General features: G+C 46.3%; 1 protein-coding gene and 1 pseudogene across 2 annotated transcripts; one reads left to right on the plus strand and one right to left on the minus strand.

The window, feature by feature from the left end:
• Nucleotides 1-376: 376 nt before the first annotated feature.
• LOC139011608 (GTP-binding nuclear protein Ran-like) lies at nt 377-1,681 on the minus strand (annotated as a pseudogene).
• Nucleotides 1,682-2,558: 877 nt separating this feature from the next.
• Nucleotides 2,559-8,223, plus strand: RPS14 (ribosomal protein S14). Of its 2 annotated transcripts, none has more exons than XM_070414596.1 (5): nt 2,559-2,660; nt 4,409-4,559; nt 5,377-5,538; nt 6,908-6,984; nt 8,105-8,223. In XM_070414596.1, exons 2-5 carry the CDS (start codon nt 4,411-4,413, stop codon nt 8,170-8,172), a joined length of 456 nt encoding a protein of 151 aa, XP_070270697.1. In that variant the 5' UTR covers nt 2,559-2,660; nt 4,409-4,410; the 3' UTR covers nt 8,173-8,223. The 2 variants fall into 2 exon arrangements, with proteins under 2 accessions (XP_070270697.1, XP_070270698.1); XM_070414597.1 differs by lacking the exon at nt 2,559-2,660 and adding an exon at nt 2,679-2,866.
• Nucleotides 8,224-12,120: the final 3,897 nt, after the last annotated feature.

Below are 12,120 nucleotides of genomic sequence, written 5' to 3' on the forward strand. Positions count from 1 at the left end.
ATCCTCCAGATACACCAAGGTTGTGGGTTTGATCCCTGGTCAGGGCACATACAAGAATCAACCAATGAGTGGATAAAGAAGCAGAACAACAAAGTGATGTTTCTCTTTCTTGCTCTTTCTTTCTAAAATCAATTTTTAAAAAAGCAAGGAAACAACTGTGTTCTAAAACAGCTAAATATGCAGGCCCCCAAAATGAAGTTATTTTTTTAACTGCCACATTCGCTCTGAGAGCCCATTCATCTCCTTCAGCATCCCAAAGATCAAGCACATGTTCTACTTAGCTATATAATGAAGTGGCAAACATGCTGCACCACTGACATCGTAGGACAGTTGCCCATAAAACTAGATTTCTGATGCTGAGCCCCACTTCACCTTCTCACAGGTCGTCATCCTCATTCAGCAGAGCAGTGGTCTGAGTAACCTCTAGATCAGGGGTAGAGAACCTTTTCTCTGCCAAAGATCATTTGGATATTTATAACATTACTAGAGGCCCAGTGCATGAATTCGTGTACAGGTGGGGTCCAGCCTGCCCTGATCACTGGGACACAGGAGGTTGGCCGGCTGGCCCCGGCCCTGATTGGGGGTGGGTGGGGCCAATTGGGGTGGGGCTGGTTGGGGGGAGGAGCCTCGGGTGTTTGGCCAGCCAGCCCTGTCCCCTAGTCAAACTCCCCGTGGAGGGGATAATTGGTGTATTAGCCTTTTATTATATAGGATTCTCGGGCCATACACAATTATCAACTTAGAAATCAGCCTGCTATACTTAGTCAAACTTTTAATGAACTCACCCCTAATGCCTTGGCAGGCCCAGACCAAATGATTTTGTGGGCCTTATGGGGTCCATGGGCTGGACGTTCCCCACCCCTGCTCTAGGTCATGCTCAAACTGTGCTGCCAAAGCTAGGTCCATGATAACCTCTGGTGGGACAGGAGCAGGCACGGCAACAAATGCTAAAGTTAGAGTCTCCAATTAGTTTTCTAGCAAGCCAGAGGAAGGGCTTTTCAAAGTTGTATTTTTTTGGCAGAAATGTCGTACTAATGAAGATTCTTCTTTCAGTGGAAGACAACTGATTTCGCCTTAACACAGCAGTTCTCAACCTGTGCATCACGATCCCTTCGGGGGTTGAACGGCCCTTTCACAGGGGTCGCCTAAGACCATTGGAAAACACATATATAATTACATATTGTTTTTGTGATTAGTCACTATGCTTTAATTATGTTCAATTTTTAACAATAAAATTGGGGGTCACCACAACATGAGGAACTGTATTAAAGGGTCGCGGCATTAGGAAGGTTGAGAACCACTGCCTTAACATCTACTTGGTTGCCTCACAACATGATGTGGATGTTTCCACACATCCCTATCAGATTTCTATGCCAGTTAGGCACATTCTTGTAAGTAACTCTGGAAGTTACAGCAAAGATTATAATGGCACACTGGACTGGATGTAATAGCTATCTCTTTGTCCACCAAGTTTCTCCTAACCAGCTGTATCCCATGCACTGAACTTAATAGGCCCTCTGTTGGTGTGGAACAGGAGGGAATGGACCTCAGCTCCCAAGGTAGCTACATACTGCTCAAATTCATCAGTCAGATGAGGTTTCACGAATGTAGTTTTTCCTGTCCCACCATCATCAATCAATACAAATTTGAACTGAACTTGAAGCTCTCCTTGGACAGCCATTTGATGTCCTTCTGGCCCCCTGACTCTGGATAATTTATTCTTATTGTTCCCAGTACATAGTACGCCAAACTCTGATTGCCTGTTTTTAAATTGTCTTTAAATATACTTTTTATTGATTTCAGAGAGAAAGGGAGAGGGAGAGGGAGAAAGAGAGAGAGAGAGAGAGAGAAACATTAATGATGAGAGAGAATCATTGATAGGCTGCCTCCTGCATGTCCCCTCCTGGGGATGAGCCTGCAACCTGGACGTGTGCTCTTGACTGGAATCGAACGTGGGACCCTTCAGTCCGCAGGCCGACGCTCTATCCACTGAGCCAAACCAGCTAGGGCTGTTTTTTAATTTTTAATTGAATTCATTGGAGTGACACTGGTTAATAAAACCATATAGATTTCCAGTATACAACTCTATAACATCATCTGCATACTGCATCGTGCACTCGCCACGCAAAGTCAAGTCTCTTTCTGCCACCATTTATTCCCCCCTGCCCTCTTCCATCTCCCCCAACGCCCTTTTCCTCTGGCAATCACCAAACTTTTGTCTATGAGGTTTTTTTGTTTGCTTGTTTTTGCTTAATCCCTTCATTGCCCGTTTTATTTTTGTTGTTCCCCTCCGCGCCACTAGGTGCGCTGCGCCTCCAGGCTGACCACGCCCGGGGTCAGAAAGGCGGAAGTCTTCTAGCCGGGGTGACTGCCATCTTAAAACACAGGCCTGCCTCTCTCGGCAGATGTGGCTGCATGGTGCAGTCTGAGACCGGCCCGCTGCCGGCTACACCCAACCCCTTACCTCCTTTGGAACTCGCTTAAGTAAACCGTCTTTTCGCGGGCGCGTCTTAATCTCCTTGGGAACGCTGAAGGCGGTGTCTTCCGGGAGGCCTCGCCCGGTGACCTCAGACGTACACTTCCGGGGACGCTAACGTGACCTGTAGTCCCGCCCCTTCCCATCTCTCTTTCCGGTGGCGGAGTCTGGACGAGACACGCAGGTAAGAGGCCTGGGCAAGGACAATCTGGTGGCATCCTGTGGCAAGGGGGTCCAGCGGGGCCCGGGGCGCGCGGCCCGGGCCTTTCCGCGGAAGCCGGGCCAGGTTTCGGGCGAGAAGAACGCGACCGGCCGACCCCAGACACAGGTTCTCGCCTCGTCTTGGGGAGCGGAGGTCTTGCTCTCAAGAGAGGAGCCGGTGACGTGGGGGTGCGTGCGGGTCCCGCGTTCAAGGCCTTGGCCCCGCATAGGACCGCTGCTACGTTTAAGCGACCGCGCGGCGTGGTTGGGAGGGAGCGGGGATTCTAGCCTGATGTGGGCTCCCGCCTTGACCCCGCCAGCTTCTTTCTGGGCGGTCGCAGGCCAGGCGCCTCAACTGTAACTTGTTAACTGTCTGGAAAATAGGAGTAATTGTCGCGCTGATCCCACGGGGTTGTGGTGAGGATTTAAAGAGGGAATGCAGGGGAAACGGCCCAGTGATGGGTGTTGCTAAGGCGGGGGGGATGGCTAAGTCGGGCACGTTGCAAGTTCTGGGCGCACAGGGCAAGGCCTCTGAAAGCCAGAAATTGGGGTTAGGGCACGGGTGGGTAACCCCTGGCACGCGTGCCAAACAGCACGCCAGTAACTTTTGCTGGCATTCGAAACCCTCTTCCATTTACAATTTTTTTGGCAATACCGACTTTTTTATTTTTCAGATAAATTCAGTGTAGCTGCATCTTAGATAAGTAAATAATTTTACATAACAAGTTATCTTAAAGACCATAGACATGGATTGACGAGAGAGGGGAAGAGCAATTTCTATGTCTCTGCCTTAACTCTCCCTGCCTTCCTAGATCCGACCAGTGTTTTGGTTTCGTCCACATACGCTTGTGAATCTTTGTTTTCAGTGATGAGTTTTGTTAAGTCTCGTAATAGGAGTAGCCTGACGGATGAAAATAGTAGCTCGTGCATATCTCTGAAGGTCACGAAATATAAACCTGATGTAAAATCTCTGTCATCAGTGATGCAGCAGCAAAAGTCCCACTGATAATATCAAATGCATTCATAAAGTTTTCTGGCGGACTATCAGTGTACACATATACATTAAAAAATGTATTTTTCATCATCATATACTGTGTTTTTGTCGCTCGAATGAATTATTTCTTCAAGGTTCTTCACATACACCTTAAGAGATATCAAGTAGGCGTAACATGTTCTCAAAAAATTAGGGTTGGCATGCAGAAGAATTTTGAGTCAGAGGTTTTGCTGGTTTTGGCACGCACTCACAGAAAGGTTGCCCACCCCTGGGTTAGGGACTGCATGCCAGTGTTGGCTAAGCACCTGCCTGTTAACCCTAAAAACAGAGGTTGGGGAGGACTCAAGTTTTGTCAGGGCCGGTGGGGAGCGGCCGCACTGGGTTTCCCACTAAGAAGACGCACCTGGGAATCCTGTTGCCAGAGTGTTCACAGCTGCCCTGGGACCCCTTGCAGGACCTTTGATCCTGTGCAGAACGTCCGCGGAGACCCTGGTCCACACCGAAAGGTGCCTGGCATGTGCCATTCATTACCCCCTAGGCCACCTCAATAAGGATTAGTATTGGCACTACCTCCGCAGTGCAGTTACTAGACCAGTAAAATAGGATGGCGCTTTTTTATGTATTAACTTTGTAAACCAAAAGAATAAGTAAATGCTAGGAGCTTTTTGAACCCAGGGACATAATAGCCAGGGGAAAAGGGTTCTGTTAACTTGAGGATTCTTTGGATTTTCTTTCAGAAATGGCACCTCGTAAGGGGAAGGAAAAGAAGGAAGAACAGGTCATCAGCCTCGGGCCTCAGGTGGCTGAAGGAGAAAATGTATTTGGTGTCTGCCACATCTTTGCATCCTTCAATGACACTTTCGTCCATGTCACGGATCTTTCTGGCAAGTGAGTATCTGGGTGGAGAGGTGTAGGACCCAACTAATAATAAGCAAGGGGTTGGGGGAAGACATGACCTGGAACTGGGTGGCACTTTAAGGGGGTTTCTTAAAATAACTTCAAAAAGAATGTTCAGCCCTAACTGGTTTGGCTCAATGGCTAGAGCGTCGGCCTGTGGACTCAAGGGCCCCAGGTTCGATTCCGGTCAAGGGCATGTACCTTGGTTGCGGGCACATACCCAGTAGGGAGTGTGCAGGAGGCAACTGATTGATGTTTCCAACTCTCTATCCCTCTCCCTTCCTCTCTGTAAAAAATCAATAAAAAAATATATTAAAAAAGAATGTTCAGATAAGGAAGCGTGCTTGGTTGGTAATTTCCCAGGCACTGGAGCTAGAAGAGAGGAGATGCTTTGTTTATGGCCTTACAGTGTGGTGGTCATTGAATCCTCAGTCTCTGGGTAAAGACAGTGGTGGACTGAAAGGGAGCCCTGGGTACAGGTTCTGGCTGCCATTAGCAAATTTTTGTGATTTGTGAACTCACTCAAATTCTGAGTTTGGTTTCTGCGTATGTAAAATGAGGATAATAGTGCCCACCTCAATTGGGAGAATGAAATGCAAAAGTAAGTCAATATATAATATAGTACAGAGTTTAGCTATTGTGGGACTTGAGACTGCCCATGATAGCCCTCACGGCCTTCCCAAAGCCTAGCATGCATGACCTCCATCCTCTGCTGTCCCCAGCTGTGGTGCTCTTGACTCATTAGGACATGACACTCTTGAGTCCTTGTTGGATGAGAAAGAAATGACCCTGTGCTTTTTGTCCCCAGGGAAACCATCTGCCGTGTGACTGGTGGGATGAAGGTGAAGGCTGACCGAGATGAGTCCTCTCCGTATGCTGCCATGTTGGCTGCCCAGGATGTGGCCCAGAGGTGCAAGGAGCTGGGCATCACTGCTCTTCACATCAAACTCCGGGCCACAGGAGGAAATAGGTAAGGCTGAGGCTGAGAGGTAAGATCCCTGGGCTTGGGTGCCAGAACACCTGGATTTGAGACTTGGTTTTCTTTCGTGACCCTGCACAAGACATCTTGTGTATGTACGTAATTAATAATTGGTTCCTGTGTACTGTGCACTCACTCCCCCAGCCCAACTTACGGTATTTATGAAGCACTCACTGCATACCAGATTCTGTGTTCTAGCTATTAGAGGAGGGTGATGGGGGAAAGGTAGATGGTCTCTACCCTCTTGTGTGGCACATTGGCTGTTGCAGTCAGACTTTAAACAACACGGAGGGGGTGTTTTCTGTTTGTGGCAAGTGCTGAGAAGCAAAAAGGTGTTGGGGATGGGTTGGTGGAAAAGTGTAATTTAGCTGCTAGAAAAAGGTCCTAAGATGGGAATGAACTTGGCACATCTGAGTGAGAGTGGTGTGAAGTGTAATCAGAGAGGTTCTGTTGGGACTGGGGGTAGGGGGGATAAATACTCTAATGGTAATGACCAATGGGATTGGGTTGTTTATTTATTTTTTAATTTTTATTATTTTTTTAATCAGGAAGAGAGAGAGAGAGAAATATCAATGATGAGAGAATCATTGATTGGCTGCCTCCTGCAGGCCCCCCACTGGGGATCGAACCCGGGACCTTTCAGTCTGCAGGCCGATGCTCTATCCACGGAGCCAAACCGGCTAGGGTGGGATTGGGTTTTTAAATTTTTTAAATTTTATTATTTTTTAAAAAATATATTTTTATTGATTTCAGAGGAAGGGAGAGGGAGAGATAGAAACATCAATGATGAGAGAGAATCATTGGCTGCCTCCTGCATGCCCCCTACCGGGATCAAGCCCGCAACCTGGGCATATGTCCTTAACGGAAATCGAACCCGGAACCCTTCCGTCCGCAGGCTGAAGCTCTGTCCACTGAGCCAAACCAGCTAAGGTGGGATTGGGTTTTTTAAAGATGACTGCTGTGTAGGGAACAACCAGACAGGAAGTTATTAAACTGGTCCAGTGGAGAGATGGTAGTGTCTTGGGGGTGGGTGGAGTAGTTGGAAATGGACAGGTCACTGAAGAAGACAGACTTCTTCGAGCATGTGGGTGAAAGGGGCAGTGCTTTAAATAGGCTGCAGGCAGAACAGGGTGTAAACTGTCGCAGTGGCCTAATCTGGCCTGCCACTGTTTTTTGTATGGTCTGTGGACAGAATATTTTTTATGTTTTTAGTACTTTTTTTTAGGTTGTCACAAACTTGTAAGTGGCCTACTAAGTCTAAAATATTTACTGTCTAGCCCTTTAAGGAAAATTTGCAGGTCTCTGAACTAGAGGGTTGTGAGATCTTAGAATCCTGAATGACTAGATCTTCATTTCCTAGGACCAAGACCCCTGGACCAGGGGCCCAGTCAGCTCTAAGAGCCCTTGCCCGCTCGGGAATGAAGATCGGACGGATTGGTAAGTGCCCTCCTGGAGCTAATGCTTGGATATGCTTTGAAGCATTGACTCCAGAAAGCATATGGTGTGCCCAATGGATATAGGGCTTTGTATGATAACTGTTGGCAGTTAGGTTTGTTAATGCAGAGCGTGAGAGGTGCCACGTGATAAATCTCTGAACCTCTGACTGACAGTGGCTGGTGGAACTAAGAGGAGAGGAATTATTCTTGTCTTTACAGTGTTCTCAAGGGGGTTACTACTGGCATTTTGTGTGGGCTGCCTCCTGTGTGGTCCTTGCCTACTACAGGCAAAACTTCTTTTATTGTACTTCGCTTTATTATGCTTCATGGATGTGTTTTGTACAAATTAAAGGTTTTTGGCAACCCTGCATTAAGCAAGTATATCAGTGCCATTTCTACAACAGTCTCATCTGATGGTTAGCATTTTTTAGCAATAATACAGTTTTTGAGGTATGTACATTTTTTTTTAGACAATGCTGCTGCACTCTTACGGTATAGTGTAAACATAGGGACTGGGAAAACAAAAAAAATTGTGTGACTCACTTTATTGGAGTCATCTGGAACTAAACCTGCAATATCTCCAGGGTATGCCTGTAACTATCAGTAGGACATTCCAGTGATTGTGACAAAAATGAATGCAGAGGGCAGCAATTCCCATGGTTGAGAATCCCAGCAAGTTCCCTACATTTGTGTAGCCATACGTGTTAGCCCTTCTGTATTGTTTCTGTGCACTTGATGGCAATGTGTACTGATTCCTCAGTCCAGCTTTCTCTTTAAAATTTTTTCCCCCCTGAATATTTTCAACCTTTTACGTAATGAAAAGGAGATAGTCTTCAGTTACACTGGGCTAGGTGTCAAGAACCTGGATTTTGCCACCTGCTTCTGACAGCCTCTGCAAGTTGTGTACCCTTTCTGAGCCTCAGCTTCCCTTTCTCGAAAGTGAGATCAAACCACTTCAGAAATTTTGAGGATGAGGCAGCTCCATGGCCATCTGTTATATACTGAGGACTCATTGGGGAGCAGCAGGATCCACTACTGATCCATTACAGCAGTGGCCTAGAGAGGCCTGGACTTCTTCCCATTCAGCTCTAGGCAATGATGTTTTCTGTTCCTTCCCACAGAGGACGTCACTCCCATCCCCTCCGACAGCACCCGCAGAAAGGGGGGTCGCCGTGGTCGCCGTCTGTGAACAGGACTCCTCAAATTATTTTCTGTTAATAAATTGCCTTCGTGACCACTATTTTGACTCCAGTGGTCTCCTTCATGTTGGGTCCACACCTCAGGGAAGTTTAATTCTTTTCTCTATCTGCATTTAACCAGGGTGTAGGGCTGACTTGAGATCACAGGTACAGAGCTAAATCAGCAGGTAAATAAATACTGCTTCAGAGGACATAACCTATCACACAGGAACACAGGAGGGTTTGATTCAGCCCCTTCATGGGACAGTGGGTGAGCCTGCGTTCTGCGAACTGGCTTCCTGGGAGGATGCACCTAAGAGGTGGGGAGATGGTGCTGCAGTTGAGTCTTTTGTACTCTGCTTGGGCATTATTTGTCACCTAAAGCAGAGGAAGTCCTTGGAGACCTTGTTTAGAGGTGTCGATCTTGGTTCCAAAAACGGCCCTTAAAGAACCGGAGTGGAAACTGTTGAGCCAAGTGTAGCCTGAGCAGAAGAGGAGCCTTCCAGACTGAGCCATATATAAACACGTGTGGGTGTAGACTCGCCCTCCCATACCTTATGTGCAAAATTGGTAGCTCGCTCTATTGCATCTTGCGTTTTCTCACTTGGCAGATCTTGGCGATTGTTCCACATCAGTACATAAAGATTCAGTCACTCCACAAATACACACCAAAGCCCTATTTCCATTGGCAATGAAAGAGATAAAAGTTTTGCCTTCCGGAAGCTTGTATCCAGCTCCAAGGACCCAGTAGTGCCAGATGGTACTGAGTGTTCTGCAAGGGATTGTCAGGGCCCTGTGATGGTGATTGTTAAACCAATGGGTTATTGGAAGAGGTAGGAAAGAGACATGTTTTCAAGGTTCATCGGGACTTCTTTTTTATTGCTGAATAATATCCCATTGTCTGGACACACAGGTCACATTCTTCACAACTTCCCACTTGGAAGAGCCATGGTCTAGCCATGGCTCCTACCAACATACCTTAATGAACAAATCAACCTTTTTGGATTTTCTAAATCTTAAAAATAAATGTGATTACTACCCAAAGTATAAAATGAACCCATGCTAATGTGATTTTAGTAAATGAAGTTACAAATCTAAAAATTCCAAATAATACAGATATTCCTCTTTCCTGTAAATGGAACTTAATTTTTCCTCCCATTGAGTGTGGGCTGCACTTGGTGACTCCTTTTCCAGAGAATAGAACCTGGAAGAGGGAAAATGCTAACTTTGCTCTGGAGAGACCTTAATCAAACTATTGGAGTTGACAGTATTTGTGATAAATCACGTTGATATGATGAGAACACTTGGTCTCTGCAATATTTCTGAAAACCCATAACCCAATTCGAGGATATTCTACAAAACTAAAATTGTCAAAAGTCATGAAAAATAAGTACAGAGAAGAGCAGAGGAGCTTAAGGAGACAACAATACAGTGGGTCCTGGACCAGAAAGGGCATTCATGTAAAAAAAAAAAATCTAGCCCTGGCTGGAGTGGCTCAGTTGTTGAGCACATCCCATGCAAAGAAAGGTCAGGTACATACCCAGGTTGGGGTTTGGTCCCCAGTAGGGCGTGTGCAGGAGGCAGCCGATTGATGTTTCTCGTTTGATGTACCTCTCCCTCTCAAAAAAAAAAAATTTTTGAAATACATAAATAAGGACTGGAGTCCAGTTAGTAGGCGCTTGATTTTGACAAGTGTACATGGTAACAAGATGTTAACATTAGAGGAAACTGGATGAGTGGTATATAGAAACTCTACTTTGGGGTAAATTTAAAGTAATCCTAAAATAAACAGGAAAAAAAAAGGGTGCTTTCCTACTGTCAGCTGGTTTCTGAGGCAGGATGTGGTGCACAGACCCTCAAGAGGTGGACATGCCTGGATGAAAACCCTAGTTCCTCAGCCTCGGACTCATAACTTTCAGGCAAGTTAACTTGAACTCTCAGCCATTAGTGAAAATTCCCATGATAATGGCTGCCTCATACGATATCACAAGAATTAAATAAGATTAAAGTATTTAGCGCAGTGCCTGGCACTGAAGAAGAAGCTGCTATTCTTATGCATGTTCAGTTCTTATGCCAAGCAGCATGAATGACAGCTGGCTGGATCCTAGTGGAAAAATGCTGGTGGTTGCTGGAGCATTCTTTTTATTTCCTGTGATGGGACTTTGCAACTTGGCCTGCTGTTCCTTGGTAACCAGGGATGCAGTCAGCCAGGTCTTTGAAAGCAGTTCCTTTCAGGGTTTTGTTTTTAAGGTGAGCTAATTTCTGCAGCTCAAATTGGGATGTAGCAGCCTATTGGCCACTGAAGCGGGCAAGGCAAAACTGAGCTGTTGGCCACCTGAGATTGCAGACCATGGAATCCCAACTTTGGTAGGTGAACCTGATGCCACTGGCTGTAACTGCAACCCAACCAGGTCCTGAGAGATGGCCCCAACTTCTGGCTCTTCCCTCTTACCTGAGCTACAACACTCTCCTAACAAGTCTCTTGGTCTCCCCTGACTCCTGCCTATCCTAGACCCCCTTGCAGCTGGGTGATCTAAAACTAATTGGATCGTATCACTCCATCGCAGCTATTTTTATCACTGCCTCACCCTATTGTCTTCACTCTAGAATCGGATCTCTTGCACAAATTGGCAGTGTTTTATCTGGCCCTACCCTACTCTTTATCCTCTTTGCCCAAGCCAAGCTAGTTCTTTCACTTTTCCAGTTCTCCATGTCTTCATGATTTCTTCCTCCCAGCTTGGTTCTTAGTATCTGCTTCCCCCGCTTGGCCTCCCTGCCTTCTGCTTATTGGCTAGAATCAGTTTTTATCACTTCCAAAGTTGTCTTTTCCTGGCTGCCGCTCAAGGTGCTTCTCCACTGAATTCCCACAGCATCCATACGCCTGCATGGCACTACTGGTCACCCTCTGTCCTAATAGCCCATTTCCTTAACCTGTGAACTCTGAGAGGACAGGGAGAATGTCTTGTTTATTGTCTGCTGCCCCAGCACCAGCCCAGTCTGCAAAGTTTGGGTTTGATGAATCATTGAAAGAATGGATGAATGGGCTTCCATCTTCTGTAGTTAACTAGATTGTTTGAAGGTCCTTTCTAGATACTGGATAAATTAAAACAGACGTGTTCTTGGGCTCCAAAGAAGTAAAGAAAACCCCCCAAAGCATTAAAGAAATGAGGAAGAAAGGGATACCAAGATGAAATGGGTTAGGGGACAGAGAGCTGTAGGCAAAGAAGGCTGGTGTAGCCATTAGGGCAGATACAAGCCCTGTTCCCAGCCCCAAGGTGAGGGAGCTGAACTTGGCCTTCACAGTAAACAAAATCCTCAGATTTCTGGGCTAATGTCCCAGGTAGGAGTGTTCCTGGGCTCTTGGCAGAAACAAAAGCAAAGCTCTGGAGAAAACCATCTACATTTGAGGTCTTGCCAGCTGTTTCTGCTTGTTCACCTTCATTGAACTTTGTGATGATGTGGCTTTCTGTCGTCCAGGAGGGTCAGAAGACCTTTGCCCAGATGTGTGATATTCATAACACTGAGCCCATCTGATATACGTCTCTGTGTCCAGTGATTCTCAACCTTGAGGATGCATCAGCCTCAGATTCGGAAGATATGACACAGAGGCCTGAGGATTTGCCTTTCTAACAAGTTCCTAGATAGTGCTGATGTCTGGTCTGGAGGCCACACTTTGAGAGCCACTGGACTTGTCTGTTTAGGTCACTGCTGCATCCTGGCACTGGTAACAGTGTGTAAGTTATAGCACTCTGTAAATATTTGATGACTCAAATCTCAGGCATTTATTTTAATTGCTTTGAGGTAAGTACTGTTATCCACATTTTACAAAGGTGGAAAATATCAGAGAAGTTAAGTGACTTGTCCTGGGACACAGCTAGAAACAGGCAGAGCTGAGATTCACACTTGGCGTTTGTCTGTAACCACAGATTATGCCAGTAATCACTGCTCTGTCATACCTC

This window comes from Myotis yumanensis, unplaced genomic scaffold (assembly GCF_028538775.1).
Source record: "Myotis yumanensis isolate MYYU_CA2020_CCGP unplaced genomic scaffold, mMyoYum1.0.hap1 SCAF_5, whole genome shotgun sequence".
Lineage (NCBI taxonomy): Eukaryota > Metazoa > Chordata > Mammalia > Chiroptera > Vespertilionidae > Myotis > Myotis yumanensis.